The sequence below is a fragment of the Capricornis sumatraensis genome, chromosome 1, assembly GCF_032405125.1.
Source record: "Capricornis sumatraensis isolate serow.1 chromosome 1, serow.2, whole genome shotgun sequence".
NCBI classification, from domain to species: Eukaryota; Metazoa; Chordata; class Mammalia; order Artiodactyla; family Bovidae; genus Capricornis; species Capricornis sumatraensis.
The window spans coordinates 116390754-116405848 of record NC_091069.1 but is presented as its reverse complement, the minus strand read 5'-3'; the positions used below and the strand labels follow the sequence as shown (position 1 = coordinate 116405848).

The 15095-nt window shown below is 41.1% G+C and overlaps 1 protein-coding gene across 1 annotated transcript in view; it reads right to left on the bottom strand.

The window, feature by feature from the left end:
* Positions 1-4933: 4933 nt before the first annotated feature.
* CYYR1 (cysteine and tyrosine rich 1) overlaps positions 4934-15095 on the bottom strand; it is a 116739-nt gene continuing 106577 nt past the window's right edge. The window contains exon 4 of the mRNA XM_068972414.1: positions 4934-7546. Coding sequence (XP_068828515.1) covers positions 7422-7546 — 125 coding nt within the window. The 3' untranslated portion in view covers positions 4934-7421. The remainder of the gene's footprint in view (positions 7547-15095) is intronic.

Genomic DNA, 15095 nt, shown 5'->3' with positions numbered 1-15095 from the left:
TGCTTAAAAACACAATCCAGCTGTTTCTGGATCGACTTGAACCATCAATTAAAAACCACAGAACTGTAGCCTTTTGTCCAGTTCCCTGAGCCATATCTTGAGTTATGGACCCCTTTTGGAATATGCTCTGCTAAAGTTGCTTCAGTTGTGTCCGACTCTGAAATCTTAGTGACTGTAGCTCCCCAGGCTCCTCTGTCCATGAGATTCTCCAGGCAGGAATACTAGAGTGGGCTGCCGTTTCCTTGTCCAGGGGATCTTCCTGACCCAAGGATCAAACCCACATCTCTTATGTCTCCTGCCTTAGCAGGCAGGTTCTTTGCCACCAGCGCCACCTGGGAAGCCCCTTAGAACATGTTGCTCAATATAAACTCTTTTCCTTTCATTCTTAACATTATCTGAACTTTCTTTGTTGCCATGTGTTATTTGCTGACTTAATAATACTTCAGTCATTTATTTCAAATATCATAGTCACCACCGGGGGATTACAGATATCCAAGAAACAGTTCTTGGAGTATGAAGATAGGTACAAAATGAAGCAGAGGTGGGGATCAATTAATTCTGACTTGGAGAAAAGAGCTGACCTCACCTCAAAGTATACGCCCTTGGTTACATCTGGACAGATGAGCAGGGGTTTTACGAGGCAAGGAGGTGAGAGAGTTTGTATGTTCAGGTGATGGGTCCCCAAATGTGTTTGCACATGTAAAACGCAAGGAATTGAACTTCAACTATTTCAACTGAACTGCTTTCAAGCTGTTCCCAGTCAACAGAGAAAATAATACACAAGATGTGTGAAAATGAAGACACTAACTTACAAGATGTAAAAATAGGAAAATCAGATCTCAGGTTCTCTGTGGACTTTAATCAGAAAAAAAATAAATTATCCATCGTTCACGCCATGGAAACAGTATGAGATCTCCTATTCACCTACTACTTACTACCAGATTTCATTCAGGAAGTTACTCCTCTGTCTCTTCTTCACTAAGGAGTGGCTGGTGGTACATACTGAAAAGCTGCTCATGACTTGGGCAGTGGAGGGGGAGCAGAGGGAATTCCCTGGTGGTTCAGTGCTTAGGACTTCATACTTTTACTGCCACGGTCCCGGGTTGAGCCTTGGTGGTGGAACAAAGCAGGTTTCCCAGGTGGCTCAGTGGGTAAAGAATCTGCCTGCAATGTAGGAGATGCAGGTTTGATCCCTGAGTCAGGAAAATCTCCTGGAAGGGGAAATGGCAACCCACTCCAGTGTTCTTGCCTGGAGAATCCCATGGACAAAGGAGCCTGGTGGGCTACAGTCCATGGGGTCGCAAAGAGTTGGACACGACTGACGTGACTGAGTGCGCATGGGCAGGGAACAAAGACCCCACAAGCTGCACAGTGTGGCCAAATAAAAAAAAAAAGAGAGAGAGAGGGTGCAGAGCTGAAATAAGAATTGAAAAAGAGTCTGTGCTTCATTGTTGATTGTTTTAAACCAGTGATTCCTGAATGTACCCAGAGAAGGCAAACATTCCAAACACATGTTTCTGCAGTTCCAAACATTCTTCAGGTTTGTTTTCCATTTTTAGTGAAGGTATTCAGGATTAGGTTAGGTAGCAACTTGATCCACTGTATACTCATCTGGAAACTTGTCTTGGAAGTGTTTTCTTGATGATGGTGAACTATTTTGGAACAAAGTTAAAACAGGTTAGAACTGGGACCATGTTAAGACTTGTTCATAAGGTACATGGTATGCGTTTACTTCATTTCCTGTCAGATGTGATGGGCTTTAGTGCAGCTCATAGACGAAGTTCATGGAAATGCAAACGTGGTGTCTCCTTTCAGTATTCCTCAGGAATGCAGCACTTAGCCAGTTAGCCTGGGCCTCTGAGTGCTGCTGGCTCCATTCTATCCCTGCCGGGTCCCTAAAAGCAACTTGATCACAGCCAAGCATGGCCCTAGTATTCTTTTGCCTGTTGAGTTGGCATGTTCCTGTCAGAGGGAAGATTGCCTAAACTGCAAATAATCAACTTAAAGGGAATGAGCTGAAATATCCCTGCTCTAGTAGGCTGAGACGGCCCCAAATGCTCTTATCTTCCTGTAATCCCCTCCTCCTCTTTTGTGCAGAGTGGACCCAGGGAAAGGATTCTAAGCAACAGGGCATTTCAAAAGGGATGGGATGTCACTTCTGAGATTAGGTTTTAAGTGTGTGACTTCCCTCTGGCTAGCACTAATGATTTGCTAGCAGGTTCTTTCACTCCATGGCTCTTCTTGCTGGCTTGCATTGGGGAACAAAGCTGATATATTTTGAATTGCCCTATGGAGAGGCCCATATGGTAAAGAACTGGGATAACCAAAAAGCAGTGAGTGAACGAAGCCCTCACTCCAAAAGCCTGCAAGGAACAGACTCCTGTCAGTGACCATGTTGAGTGACTGTTGGAGGCAGATCTTCTGGTCTGTTGCACATTAAGATGACTGTAGCCTGTGAGAATCCCCAAGCTGGAGGACCAGCTAAACTACACCCAGATTCTGGACCTATAGAAACTGAGATAGTAATTGATGCTGTTTCAAGGCACCAAATTTTGAAGTAATCTGTTACACAGAGATGGATAACTATTTCACCTGCTTATAGAAGGTAGCACCAGTGGTAAAGAACCTGCTTGCAAGTGGAGACATGAGAGATATGCATGGTTTGGGAAAATCCCCTGGAGGAGGGGATGGCAACTTGCTCCAGTATCCTTGCCTGGAGAATCCCATGGACAGAGGAGCCTGGCGGGCTATAGTCCTTGGAGCTGCGAAGAGCTGGACACAACTGAAATGACTTAACACACACACACACACAGAAGTGGTAAGGTTTGGAAGTAGGAACAAAGATTGGAAAGGGAGTAGGTACATATATTTGTGTCTTTCTGAGTCACCAACCAGATCGAATATTTATGACAGATATTCTATATACTGTTTTTATGTAGACAGTATATAAAAACAACATCCTGGCAAGGGTGGCGTGGGCATGTTTTGGACAAAACTTAGGTTATGGAAACTCAATTGTTTGGCGCAGACACATAGCTTAGAAGGTAACAGAGATGAGAGAAACTAAAATCGTACTCTGAAGTCTTAGTTCTTTCACACTAGCCAGTCGTAAGAGGCAGTGGTAGGGTTGGGATTAGGGTGGAAATCAGAATCACCTCTAGATCTTTTTTTCAAGCTAGTGATGTTACTTTCCTTTCCCACACAGTTTGGGCCAGACTATACCACACTGCGGGGCTGCACCATAAGAGCACTGAACTTATACAAGTGCAGCCCCATTCTTTGTGACTTGGACTAATAAGTAGAAAATAAAACTTGTACATTTCAGGTAGGTTCTGATTGAGGATCCAGTAGTCCTTAGATGCCTCTGCGGTGATGAGGAAAGTGATCACGCGGTTTTAACTTGCTGGTATTGGATGGTTTAAGTGAAGTTAAAAAATAAAAGAACAGCACCCAGAATTCCATTATTTGATGGTCTCAAGCTTGTCTGATATGGCAGATCCTCTCTCACCTACAGCCCCAAATTGGCAAAATGGGTTTGGCTAAACAAGGACAAGTTGGGAAGAAGGGGATGCGTGGCGAGTGCAGCTTTTATTCGGTGGTGAGAAGATGATGTAGTAATGAAGGAACCCACTTCAGTGCTGTATCTACATGTGCGTGGCCCTGGAGATCCCTGTAATGGCTGCTAGAGCTGAGCAAGGCAGCTGCAGAATGGGTTAGACTCCAACAGGCCATGGCCCTGTGTCAACTCCTGGACCAGGTCCAGGGGCTCTCCTCCGCCATCAGCCCTGGTCCTGATGAAAGCATCACTGGGACTCTCATTGTTCATGGGTCTCCTGTAGATCACAGCCTTACTTCCATGGCAACTGCCTGACACAGTCATGAAGGACAGTACAACTAACTGACAAACCCTACAGTTTCTCCTGGATAAGATGACTGTAGCAGCTTTTTCTTACTTCAGCTCCTTTCTGCTGCCTCTTTGCATTTTGCAAGAAGGATTTTTCTAGAGCAGCACTGCCCAATAAGGCAGCTGTCGGCCACATGAGACTCTGGAGCATTTGAAATGTGGCTGGTGAGACTGAGGGATTCCATTTTCCATTTAGGATTTAAGTCTTTACTGAATGTCTTCCAACATTGCTTCTGTTTTATATTTTCATTCATTGGTTGTGAGGCATGTGAGGTCCTAGCTCCTCGACAAGGGATCAAACCTACACCCCCTGCACTGGAAGGTGAATCCTAACCACTGGGGCATCAAGGAAGACCCCCATTTAGTTTAATGTAAACATTCATTTAAACTGAAATAATCATATGTAGCTGGTGGCTAATGTGTTGGTCTCACAGCTAGAAGCTGTCATTTTTGGGTAATATTTCTAAACCATTTTCTACATGCCAGGCACAATATATAGAATGTTGTGTGCATTCGTCCAATTTTCACAAAACCTGATGAAGTCGATTCTATTATACATTTTCCAGAGCAGAAACTGGAATTTTAGAGAGATGAAGTGGCCTGCCCAGGTGCCACTACTGGTGAAGAACCTGCCTGTCAATGTAGGAGACGTAAGAGACATGGGTTTGATCCCTGGGTCGGGAAGATCCCCTGGAGAAGGGATTGGCAACCCACTCCAGTATTCTTGCCTGGAGAATCTCAGGGACAGACGAGCCTGGCTGGCTACAATCCATAGGGTCGCAAAGAGTCGGACGTGGTTGAAGTGACTTAGCACACACGCACACCTCAAATCATTCAGACAAGAAACAGAATTCAAAATAAAGTTTATCTGGCTCCAGTCCTGTGTCTCCTGTACAGATGAATGAGGCTAAATCTGCAGAAATGGAGGATGAAGCAGAATAAACGCAAGATGATTTAAAATATAACTCTTGTTATAATGGGTTATTTCATTTTATTGCTTATTGTAAACACTTTGGCCACAGCAAATACATTAGTTTTTAAATAACTGTAATTCAAAGCTTTCACATCATATGCTATTTCCCCCCAAGATGTGTCATCTATGAAAATAATCAGTGAACTCCAAAAGTCTATACTGACATTGTGCACATTTACGCTATTGTGACACTAAATACAAATAGTAAAAATGCTCATCTGTTGGAGGTCTATGGGTTTGTGATATGACTTAAGGGAGGCCTTAAAACGACTCAGAGAAGAGAGATGGTGTGGATTGTAATAGCTCCTATGCGAGTAATGTTGGCAGAACATAGGTGGTATGCAGTAAACATTTATTGACAGCAAAGATGATGAGAATTCAATTACTGCTGTACTTGCCCTCTCCATTTTTTCTTAAGGAATATATGGTGCATTGGGAAATATCACTCTGAATGTCCCAGAGGCTCTGACACTTTGAATTGTGTAGCTACTGTGTAATTGGGTCTGATCACACTTGCAGAAGAGAGAGAAATTAAAGCATATGTACTGTTAAAACTGTGCTAAAATCTCAGTTACTAGGTAGGACAGGCTGGAATGCTTGAATGGTTTCCATCTTCATAAGCAAGAAAATCACAGTGCCTGAAAATCAAGCTAGTCATTCAAAACAAATCTAGCTTTCAGATCTCACTGGCAGTTAGACTGTATTTCAGTTCAGTCAATGTCTTTGAAAGCAAAATATGCTAGTTATATGAGTTACTGAGTTTCCTAACTATGATTTTTACTTTAAGACATTTCTTTAGATTGTTTTATTCAGCAAAACTCTTAGCATCATTTTGGGATTTCACTAAATTATGCTGATAATGTTGGCTTAAACATTTTAGATTTAATTGCAAAGTGACACACAAATTTCATTATTCTCAATATTTTCTCAATGTACAACTTTAACTACATGACAATAGAAATGTTAAGATCATCTGCAGCAATGAATATGGCATCTTAGAGTTATTTATTAAAAACTTTTACACCTAAGGGTAGGCACTTTATAAAATTTGGGTTTTGGCAAAAGGCAACAGTTTGACATCAATATCTTACTTTTCCGTTAACTGTATAACTTTTCAAGAGACTAGATTATTAAAACATTATGAGAGACATAGAAATGTGTCCAAGTTGCATGTGAGTGGAGTTACACAAAACAGAATTCAAGCTTCATTTTCCCCTCTTCTTTTTGTAAACTGCTATATAGCTTCCTGGTCAAGTTCTAAATTTTACTCCCTGATATAAAATCCCATGGGATTCTGGCTTCTCATCTTTTAATCTGAAGTGAAGTATTTGTTGCTTGTGGAACTTGATACAAATTTTTTTTCACAGTTGGAATTACCATTATGATCACATACTACACAAAGTCAGATGATTTTTAGGTGGCGATAGCTAGCAGTGAAGAGTTCTTGGCTTTAAGTGGCTGTTGAGTCCTTTGGATTATGTTTCAAGTCTCAAATTATATAGATTCAACTACCCCTGTTGTTTTCATTCTTGGTGATGTAGAAATTCACCTCACTTCTATCTAAAACATGAGCAGAGCTTTGGGGCCCCACTGAACCCATCTACCATTTGACTTAGCTCTCCCTTCTCGAGCATGTCTCTACTGGGTAGTCAGCCAGGGTCTGTTGGGAGTCTTGGAGACAGGGAGCTTCAGAAAGCAATCCAGTCAATAAGAAAACCCCAACTGCCCTTTCTTACTCTGAAACCTGAGTTCTCTTCCTGCAACTTCCATCCAGTGTTTCCAACAGTGTAAGGCACAGAGTAGGCTTTCAGGCACTTGATCTGCATTTGTGGATGAACAAAAAGACTGAAGAGTTATAGTTCTGACTCGTAAAGCTACAGAAGACAGTCGTTTCCTTATGGAGTCCAGGATAGCCTCGTATCTCACATAAATCTTCTCTTTTCCAGGGTGAACACTGCAATTTCCTTCATCTGTTCCTTGAGTGACACGAATTTCTGATGTTTTGTCTACACGTTACTTTTTTCTGATGAGAAGAGCTGACTCATTTGAAAAGACCCTGATGCTGGGAAAGATTGAGGGCAGGAGGAGAAGGGGATGACAGAGGATGAGACGGTTGGATGGCATCACCGACTCAATGACATGAATTTGGATGGACTCCGGGAGTTGATGATGGACAGGGAGGCCTGGCGTGCTGAGGTTCATGGGGTCTCAAAGAGTCAGACACTTTGTGTGAGTTAGACATTTGTTCAGACTGAGCGACTGAACTGAATGAACTGAACCACTCTTTTCTGAGTGTGCTTCTGTTGATCAGTAGACCTCTTCAAATGTGGTTCCCGTGAATCCAAAATAATACCCCAGATGGGATCGGCTCTGAGTAGGGCAGAAATCCTGTGTCTTTTCTCTTAGCCTGGACATTCCACTTGACATATTGTCCAACCCAAAAGGGTGTTCCTTAGGGCAATCTTTTCCTGTCTGTTTCTGAGTAGAGGCATTTTATTCTAGGCAAGATTGCTGATTGGCACATACTCTGTTCCAGGAGAAGGATTACTTCCTCGAATTTCCAGGATACGGAGGGGGTGGAGAACGCTGGGCTGGGGTCGGGGAGTATGGAGGAGGCAAGTCTGCACAGTATTCCATCTCATGGTCATAATTATAGGGGGGTGGTGCCACTGAAAAAAAACGAAACAAAACAAAAACAAAAGGAGAAGGGCATCAGGCATTTAGCAATGATAGAGTGTCTATTATACTTGAGACACCCAGCTGGGTACTTCGGGGGAGGACATAATTTTTATAAAGTTTCCTAAAGTCAAAACTATGGTTTTTGTAGTAGTCATGTGTGGAGGTGAGAGTTGGGCCATAAAGAAGGCTGGGCGCCGAAGGATTGATGCTTTTGAACTGTGGTGCTAGAGAAGACTCTTGAGAATCTCTTGGACAGCAACGAGATCAAAACAATCAATTCTAAAGGAACTCAACCTTGAATATTCATTGGAAGGACTGAGGCTGAAGCTGAAGCTCCAATACTTTGGCCTGATTCAAAGAGTTGACTCACTGGAAAAGACCCTGATCCTGGGAGAGACTGAAGGCCAAAGGAGAAGAGGGCGGCAGAGGATATGATGGTTAGATAGCATCACTAACTCAATAGACATGAATTTGAGAAAACTCTGGGAGATAGTGAAGGACAGGGGAGCCTGGCATGCTGCAGTCCATGAGGTCACAAAGAGCTGGACACAACTTAGGATTGAACAACAACAACGACATAATTTTTGCCTTCAATAATCAAGTTTTATCAGGCTGAGGACACACGTGTATGAAAAGTCAAGTGCTATAAAAAATGGTGCTATTGACCAAAGTATTTAGAATTGGTGGCTTAAGGCAAATTTCTTGGAAAGATGATGTTCAAGTGACAGAGAAAGCATTAAAGGATAATTCAAGATGCACAAAAGTTCTGAAAGAGGAGAAAGCTTTTATTCAAAGCAAAAACTACACAGAAAAGAGAAATGGGAAAGGATACTGAGGAATCGAATTGTATCACTATTATGGTGGGCTTGGACTATCACAAAAGGTGTGTGTTATATGTGGCTTTTAGAGATTTTTTGAATATGCTAGTGAGTATGCCTTAGGAAGGTGACTGTCAGCAATATGCATTCAGGTGGACCAAAGAAAAGGTGAGTTGATGTAGTAGCACATGTGAGGGATTATAAAGGACTCATGGAAGTTGGTGGTGGGGATTATTAGGAGCTCTTGAGCGTCTGAGAGCTTCAGTGATGACTGGGTGTGTGGAAAACAGGTAGAGAGCAAGACGGTATGGAGGTATTGGGTGCCTGGTACTGGGCTCCTGTAACTTGGAGGGTCATGGAGTCATTATAGAAACAAGAAACAAACAAAAGGGAAGACAAACAGGTTTGCAAATGAGGATGGAGAAACTTTTTCAAATCTCATTAGAAAAAGTTTCTTTAATTTACTTACTGTAATATACGTCAGTGTGTTTTAAAATTACATTTAATATAACAAAATCACATTTGTTATGATTATGTATGGACATCTATTTTGTAGTGCTCTCCATCCCATCTACAGGGCTGGAAAAGAGGTACTCCTTGAGCACTCCATGTCTTCAAGAACCAAATCACTTGGAAACATCTGAGCAACCCTTCTGGTGATTTGCCAGTAGTTTTGATTTATCATCAAGATCACGATTCTAGTTGGAAATTCATATGTCTTAATTGCTTCCTGTAAATGCAACCTAAACCACAGACTAGTGCTATAATAACGTGAATAAACAGCCAAGCTTTCACTTTTAGATGGCAGAGAAGAACAAGCAACATTTCAACAAACCTCAACAGGTCTTCTCAGTTATACTCTTACTGATAAGACTATGATAGTATTCTGATCAATAAGCATGTATTAATAATATAAACATAGGGCTTTACCCTATATGCAAACACAAACTTTTTTAGCATCTCTTTATTTTGTATTTTAAACATTTTAGATTAATTTCTATTGGAGTATAGTTGATTTAAAGTGTTGTGTTAGTTTCTGCTGTATAGCAAAGTGAATCAGTTATACATATCTTGTGTTCACTCGCTGTCATGTCCAATTCTTTGCTTCTGAATGAACTTTAGCCCACCAGATTCCTCTGTCCATGAGGTTTTCCATGCAAAAACCTGGAGTGGGTTGCCATTTCCTTATCTAGGGTATCTTCCTGATCCAAGGATTGAACCTGCGTCTCTTGCGTCTCCTGCATTGGCAGACATATTCTTTACCACTGAGCCATTTGGGTAAGCCCCAGTTATTCGTATACTCACTTCTTTTAAAGACTCGTTTCCCATCTACATCTCTTTAGCTTCGCTCACTTTACCAGGAGCCTGGTGATTCTAATCATTTACTGACCTACCTGTGCTTAGCAAAGAACTGAGTCACCTGACACAGAAAAAGATGGAGACACAGAAGTGAGTGGGCTGTCCTCTGCGAGACACCCTGGTGAGGAAAGACTCTGAAACTCTCCTGTGGGCTGAGCAGGCCAGGGCTCACAGCAGAGGACACAGTTCTGTGGAGAAGGCTGCTTTAGGCCCTCAGAGGCGGGGCTGTTCCAAGCTGTGTTTTCTACAACAAAATGGAGTAACCCCCATTGAGTCTAAACACACCTTCCCTCTGCATACACCCACTCCTTTGCTTCATTATACCCAGGAGGACTGAGACAGAGAGATGTATAATAAAATTCCTCCAAGCCAAGCAATGCACCCTCCACGTAAAACAGAAAGTTGCAGCTGGATTCCCGCTGAACTGTTTCATGTAAGTACGTGGTTCTAAGTTGTTTATGTGCTGAAGCTTTTCCCTGCCGCCCATCTGAGGGGCACACACCAGGTGAATCTACAGATTGACTCTGCATCCTTCTTGGTCATGAAGCCATGGTGTGCCTTTATACTTCGGTAACAAAGCATTTATATTTTGCCATCTGCAAAAACACTGCTGGAGAACATTTCAGTGAGATTCCCTCTGGTTTATACAGATTCATGTTGAACAAGAAAATCTAAGATATGAAGCCATGTTCTTTCATTCATATAGGTTTTGAATTTGATAAAGTTATAAAATAATGCTGAAGAATGGTATTTTGAGGATTTTGAAGATCATATCCATCATGAAATAAACATGGAACATCTTTTACAGGACCGCCTATGGGAAGGCATTGTGAAATAATACTGGTGTAACTGAACTGTGCTAGCTTTCTTTCTTACAGATAAAAAGGATTCACTAGGAAATAAACTTTTCAGGGTATCAATTTTAGAATTCCTGATTAACTCTAATAGGTTTCTTTTTCTTTCTCTTAAAGTCAAATCATCTTTAAAAGATACATGGATGTCGCTGGAAATGCACTTTTGAAATTCTTTCATAACCAATCATTCCAATTCTCTAAAAAGTGAAAATATGCCACTAATTATGTATGTCAGTATAGTTGTCTAGAATTTTACAAAATTCAGGAATGCTAAGAAATTCATAGCAGAAAGTTAATGGTTTTTTTTTTTTTTTAATCCACCCAGGACAACATCTCTAAAGCAAATGTAATGAAAGATGCAAGGTGTTATCAAAATTGTACATTATTTTAGAAAATTGGAAACAGAGTAAAATCATCCATGATTTTGTCACCAAAGTTTAATAAATAATCTGCCTGCCAATGCAAAAGATGTAGGAGACACAGGTTTGATCCCTGGGTTGGGAAGATACCCTGGAGAAGGAAATGGCAGCCCACTCCAATATTCTTGCCTAGAAAATCCCATGGACAGAGGAGTCTGGTGGGCTGCAGTCCATGGGGTCGCAAAGAGTCGGACAGAACTGAGCAACAGAGCATGTGTCTTTATATCCTTTCTTTTAGTCATTTGTGTATTTATATAAAAATAGTGTTATGCCTTTTCACTTTGTATTGTAAATGAGTCTTTTTCATTATGTTACATATTTTTCATTAACTTTACTGGTAACACTTTACATTGTTCCACTGACCATTTACTTATTTTTTATTAGCAATTTTTTAATTATTATAAATAATGGAGTGAAAATATCTTCTCACACATAAGGCTTCCCTGTCCTTCACCATCTCCCAGAGTTTGCTCGAACTCAAGTCCATTGAGTCGGTGATGCCACCCAAATATCACCAACTCAGTGATAACAAGATATAAATAAGTGTACAAAGTTATTTATCTTTTCCATGCCTTTCTTAAAATAAGTGTTTGTCAAAATGGTAAGTTATGTTATTTTTACCTTATTGACTTCAGTTCAGTTCAGTTCAGTCGCTCAGTCGTGTCCGACTCTCTGCGACTCCATGAATCACAGCACGCCAGGCCTCCCTCTCCATCACCAACTCCCGGAGTTCACTCACTCACGTCCATCGAGTTGGTGATGCCATCCAGCCATCTCATCCTCTCTCGTCCCTTTCTCCTCCTGCCCCCAATCCCTCCCAGCATCAGAGTCTTTTCCAATGAGTCAACTCTTCGCATGAGGTGGCCAAAGTACTGGAGTTTCAGCTTTAGCATCATTCCTTCCAAAGAACACCCAGGACTGATCTCCTTTAGGATGGACTGGTTGGATCTCCTTGCAGTCCAAGGGACTCTCAAGAGTCTTCTCCAACACCACAGTTCAAAAGCATCAATTCTGTGGCACTCAGCTTTCTTCACAGTCCAACTCTCACATCCATACATGACCACAGGAAAAACCATAGCCTTGACTAGACGGACCTTTGTTGGCAAAGTAATGTCTCTGCTTTTCAATATGCTATCTAGGTTGGTCATAACTTATTGACTTACTCAAGTTTAAAACATATCTAACAAAATATATGGTTCTTCATCTTTCTTTTATATTGTTTACAAGCTTAAAAATTTGTCTTTTCATATATCTGTTTCATAATCAATCTACTTCTGAATTCTTCCATGTTAATTAATATATTTGATGCTTCCTTACTTCCATTATTTCATGTATTTTGCATCAGTGCTCATTTTTTCTATTTAAAATTTTGATTAAATTAAGTCATTGAAAAGTGGTGTCTTAATCCCTGCTTTCCACATTGTTTTGCTATCTTTTCTATAGAGTTTGTGGGCTTCCCTGGTAGCTCAGTAGGTAAAGAATCCACCTGCAATTCAGGATACCTTGGTTCAGTTCCTCAGTTGGGAAGAACTGCTGGAGAAGGGATAGAATACCCACTCGAGTATTCTTGGGCTTACTTTGTGTGGCTCAGCTGGTAAAGAATCTGCCTACAATGTGGAAGACCTGGGTTTGATCCCTGGGTTGGGGAGATCCCCTGGAGAAGCGAAAGGCTACCCACTCCAGTATTCTGGCCTGGAAAATTCCATGGACTGTATAGTCCATGGGGTCACAAAGAGTCAGACATGACTGAGAGACTTGCTGTAGAAATTTTAATAGCAATTTCACATAGACATCTTAATCTACTTATTCTGTCTCAATGACCAAGGCATATCATTTTTTAATCACAAATACCCAATTTTAGTTATTATTGATTCTAAATGGTATTAATATCTAGTAGGACAGATGAAGTTTCATTGCTTATTTTTTAAAAATTAATATTTTCAATTGAGATATAATTGACTTAACATTGTGTAAGTTCAAGGTATACAATGTGTTGATTTGATAAATTTATATATTGCAACATGATTATCACCTGTTAAATTAATTTAAATAGAAGGTTGTTAAAAAGATTGATGGGGGCTTCCCTGGTGGCTCAGTGGTAAAGAATCTGCCTGCCAGTGCAGAAGACTTGGGTTCAATCCCTGGCTTGGGAAGATCCCCTGGAGGAGGGCGTGGCAACCCACTACAGTATTCTTGCCTGGAGAATTCTGTGAACAGAGGAGCCTGGTGGGCTACAGTCCATGGGATCACAGAGTTGGACACAACTGAGCGACTGAACACGTATGCATGCAGTATATATATGTCAGTCCCAACCTCCCAGTTGATCCCACCCACATTCCCCCATTGCTAACCATACATTTGTTCTCTATGTCTGGGACTCTATTTCTGCTTTGTAAATAAGTTCATCTGTACTATTTTTCTAGACTCCACATATAAGCAATATTACATTTGTTTTTCTCTTTCTGGGTTACTTCACTTCATATGATAGCCTCTAGGTCCCTCCAGGTCTCTGCAAATGGCACTATTTCATTCCTTTATACGGCTGAGCAATTATTTCATTTATATATGTACAGCATCTCAATCCATTCGTCTCAGAGCCATTTTTAAACAACTGTCTTTAAGAACCTGAGCTCTTTTGTAGCACATTCTAGGAGATTATACTACTTTCTACTGCTCCTTGTCATCCATATCTGTGGTCCTCTCTACTCCAAAATCTCATCTATTGAAGATTTAGTATCAGGCTCATTGCCTTTCTTTGCATCACAGTTTCTATTAATAGTATCATTCTCTCGGTGATTTCAACACCCCTTTGTTGAAATAAATTTCTAGCCCCAGAAACCACTGGGTTTCTAACCACTCCTACTCAAGCTCCCATATCAGCAAACTGAAACTTACATCCATGTCCTAGTAAACCTCGGTATATCAGAAACTCAGTATATCCAGTCATAAAATCCCCAAAAACCAAGCCCACTCTGGGCTCTATACTCAACATTCCTGGTTCCTTTTCACCCAAACAAGGCTGACTGTGTGGCCCCAACCAATCAGATTGTTTCTATTTTTCTTTGTTCTTATTCTTCATCCTACAAAAGCTTCTTACCTTTCTTCCATTTTACTGTTCTCCCCATGAAAACCTTCCAATTCACGAAGTGTTAAATAAAGTTATCACCTAGCTTGTCATCTTTAATCAGTTTTTAATATAAGGATGGAATCACCAATTCAATGGACATGAACTCGGGCAAACTCTGGGAGATGGTGAGGAACAGGGAAGCCTGGTGTATTGCAGTCCATGGGGTCGTAAAGAGTCTGACATGACTTGGCCACTGAACAACAACAATCCTGCCTCTCAGTGCTTTGGGTCTGTTGTCTTCAAAGGTCTTTTTCTCACTTTTATTGTAACCAATGATGGTACCACATTGTAATCTAACCAACACTTCTTATCTTTCTAGAATATACATCCCAATATATCTTGGACTTCCCTTGTGGCTCAGCTGGTAAAGAATTGCCTGCAATGTGGGAGACCTGGGTTCAATCCCTGGGTTGGGAAGATCACTTGGGGAAGGGAAAGGCTACCCACTCCAGTATTCTGGCCTGGAGAATTCCATGGACTGTACAGTCCATGAGGTTGCAAAGAGTCAGACACGATTGGGCGACTTTCACTTTCACACTGGATTTCTGATTTACTGATGGCCTTAAGCAGATTTATTTAAACTGACATCACTACTTTCCTGTCTTCATGTCTTTCTTCATTCAGCTTAGATTTATGGTCCATCAATAAAATGATCTCTGTGCATCTATCATCAAATTTATCTCTTTCTTTCCCCACTGCCTGACAAAACTCCAACCCAACATTTTGGCTATCCTAGATCTGTATCTAGGAGCTTAATATGCTTAGAGAAAAATACACAATTGTGCCAACTGATCTCACTTTAAATGCATGACTGTATTTAAGTGTGGAGGCCCTTGGCATTGCTCTGAAATTGTGCATTAGGCATCTCACCACCCCTCCATTCTCTGAGACTACTTTTTCATGATTTTTTTTTCTTCCTCCTTAATTACAAACTCCTCAAATTCACTCTCAGCATGAAACTT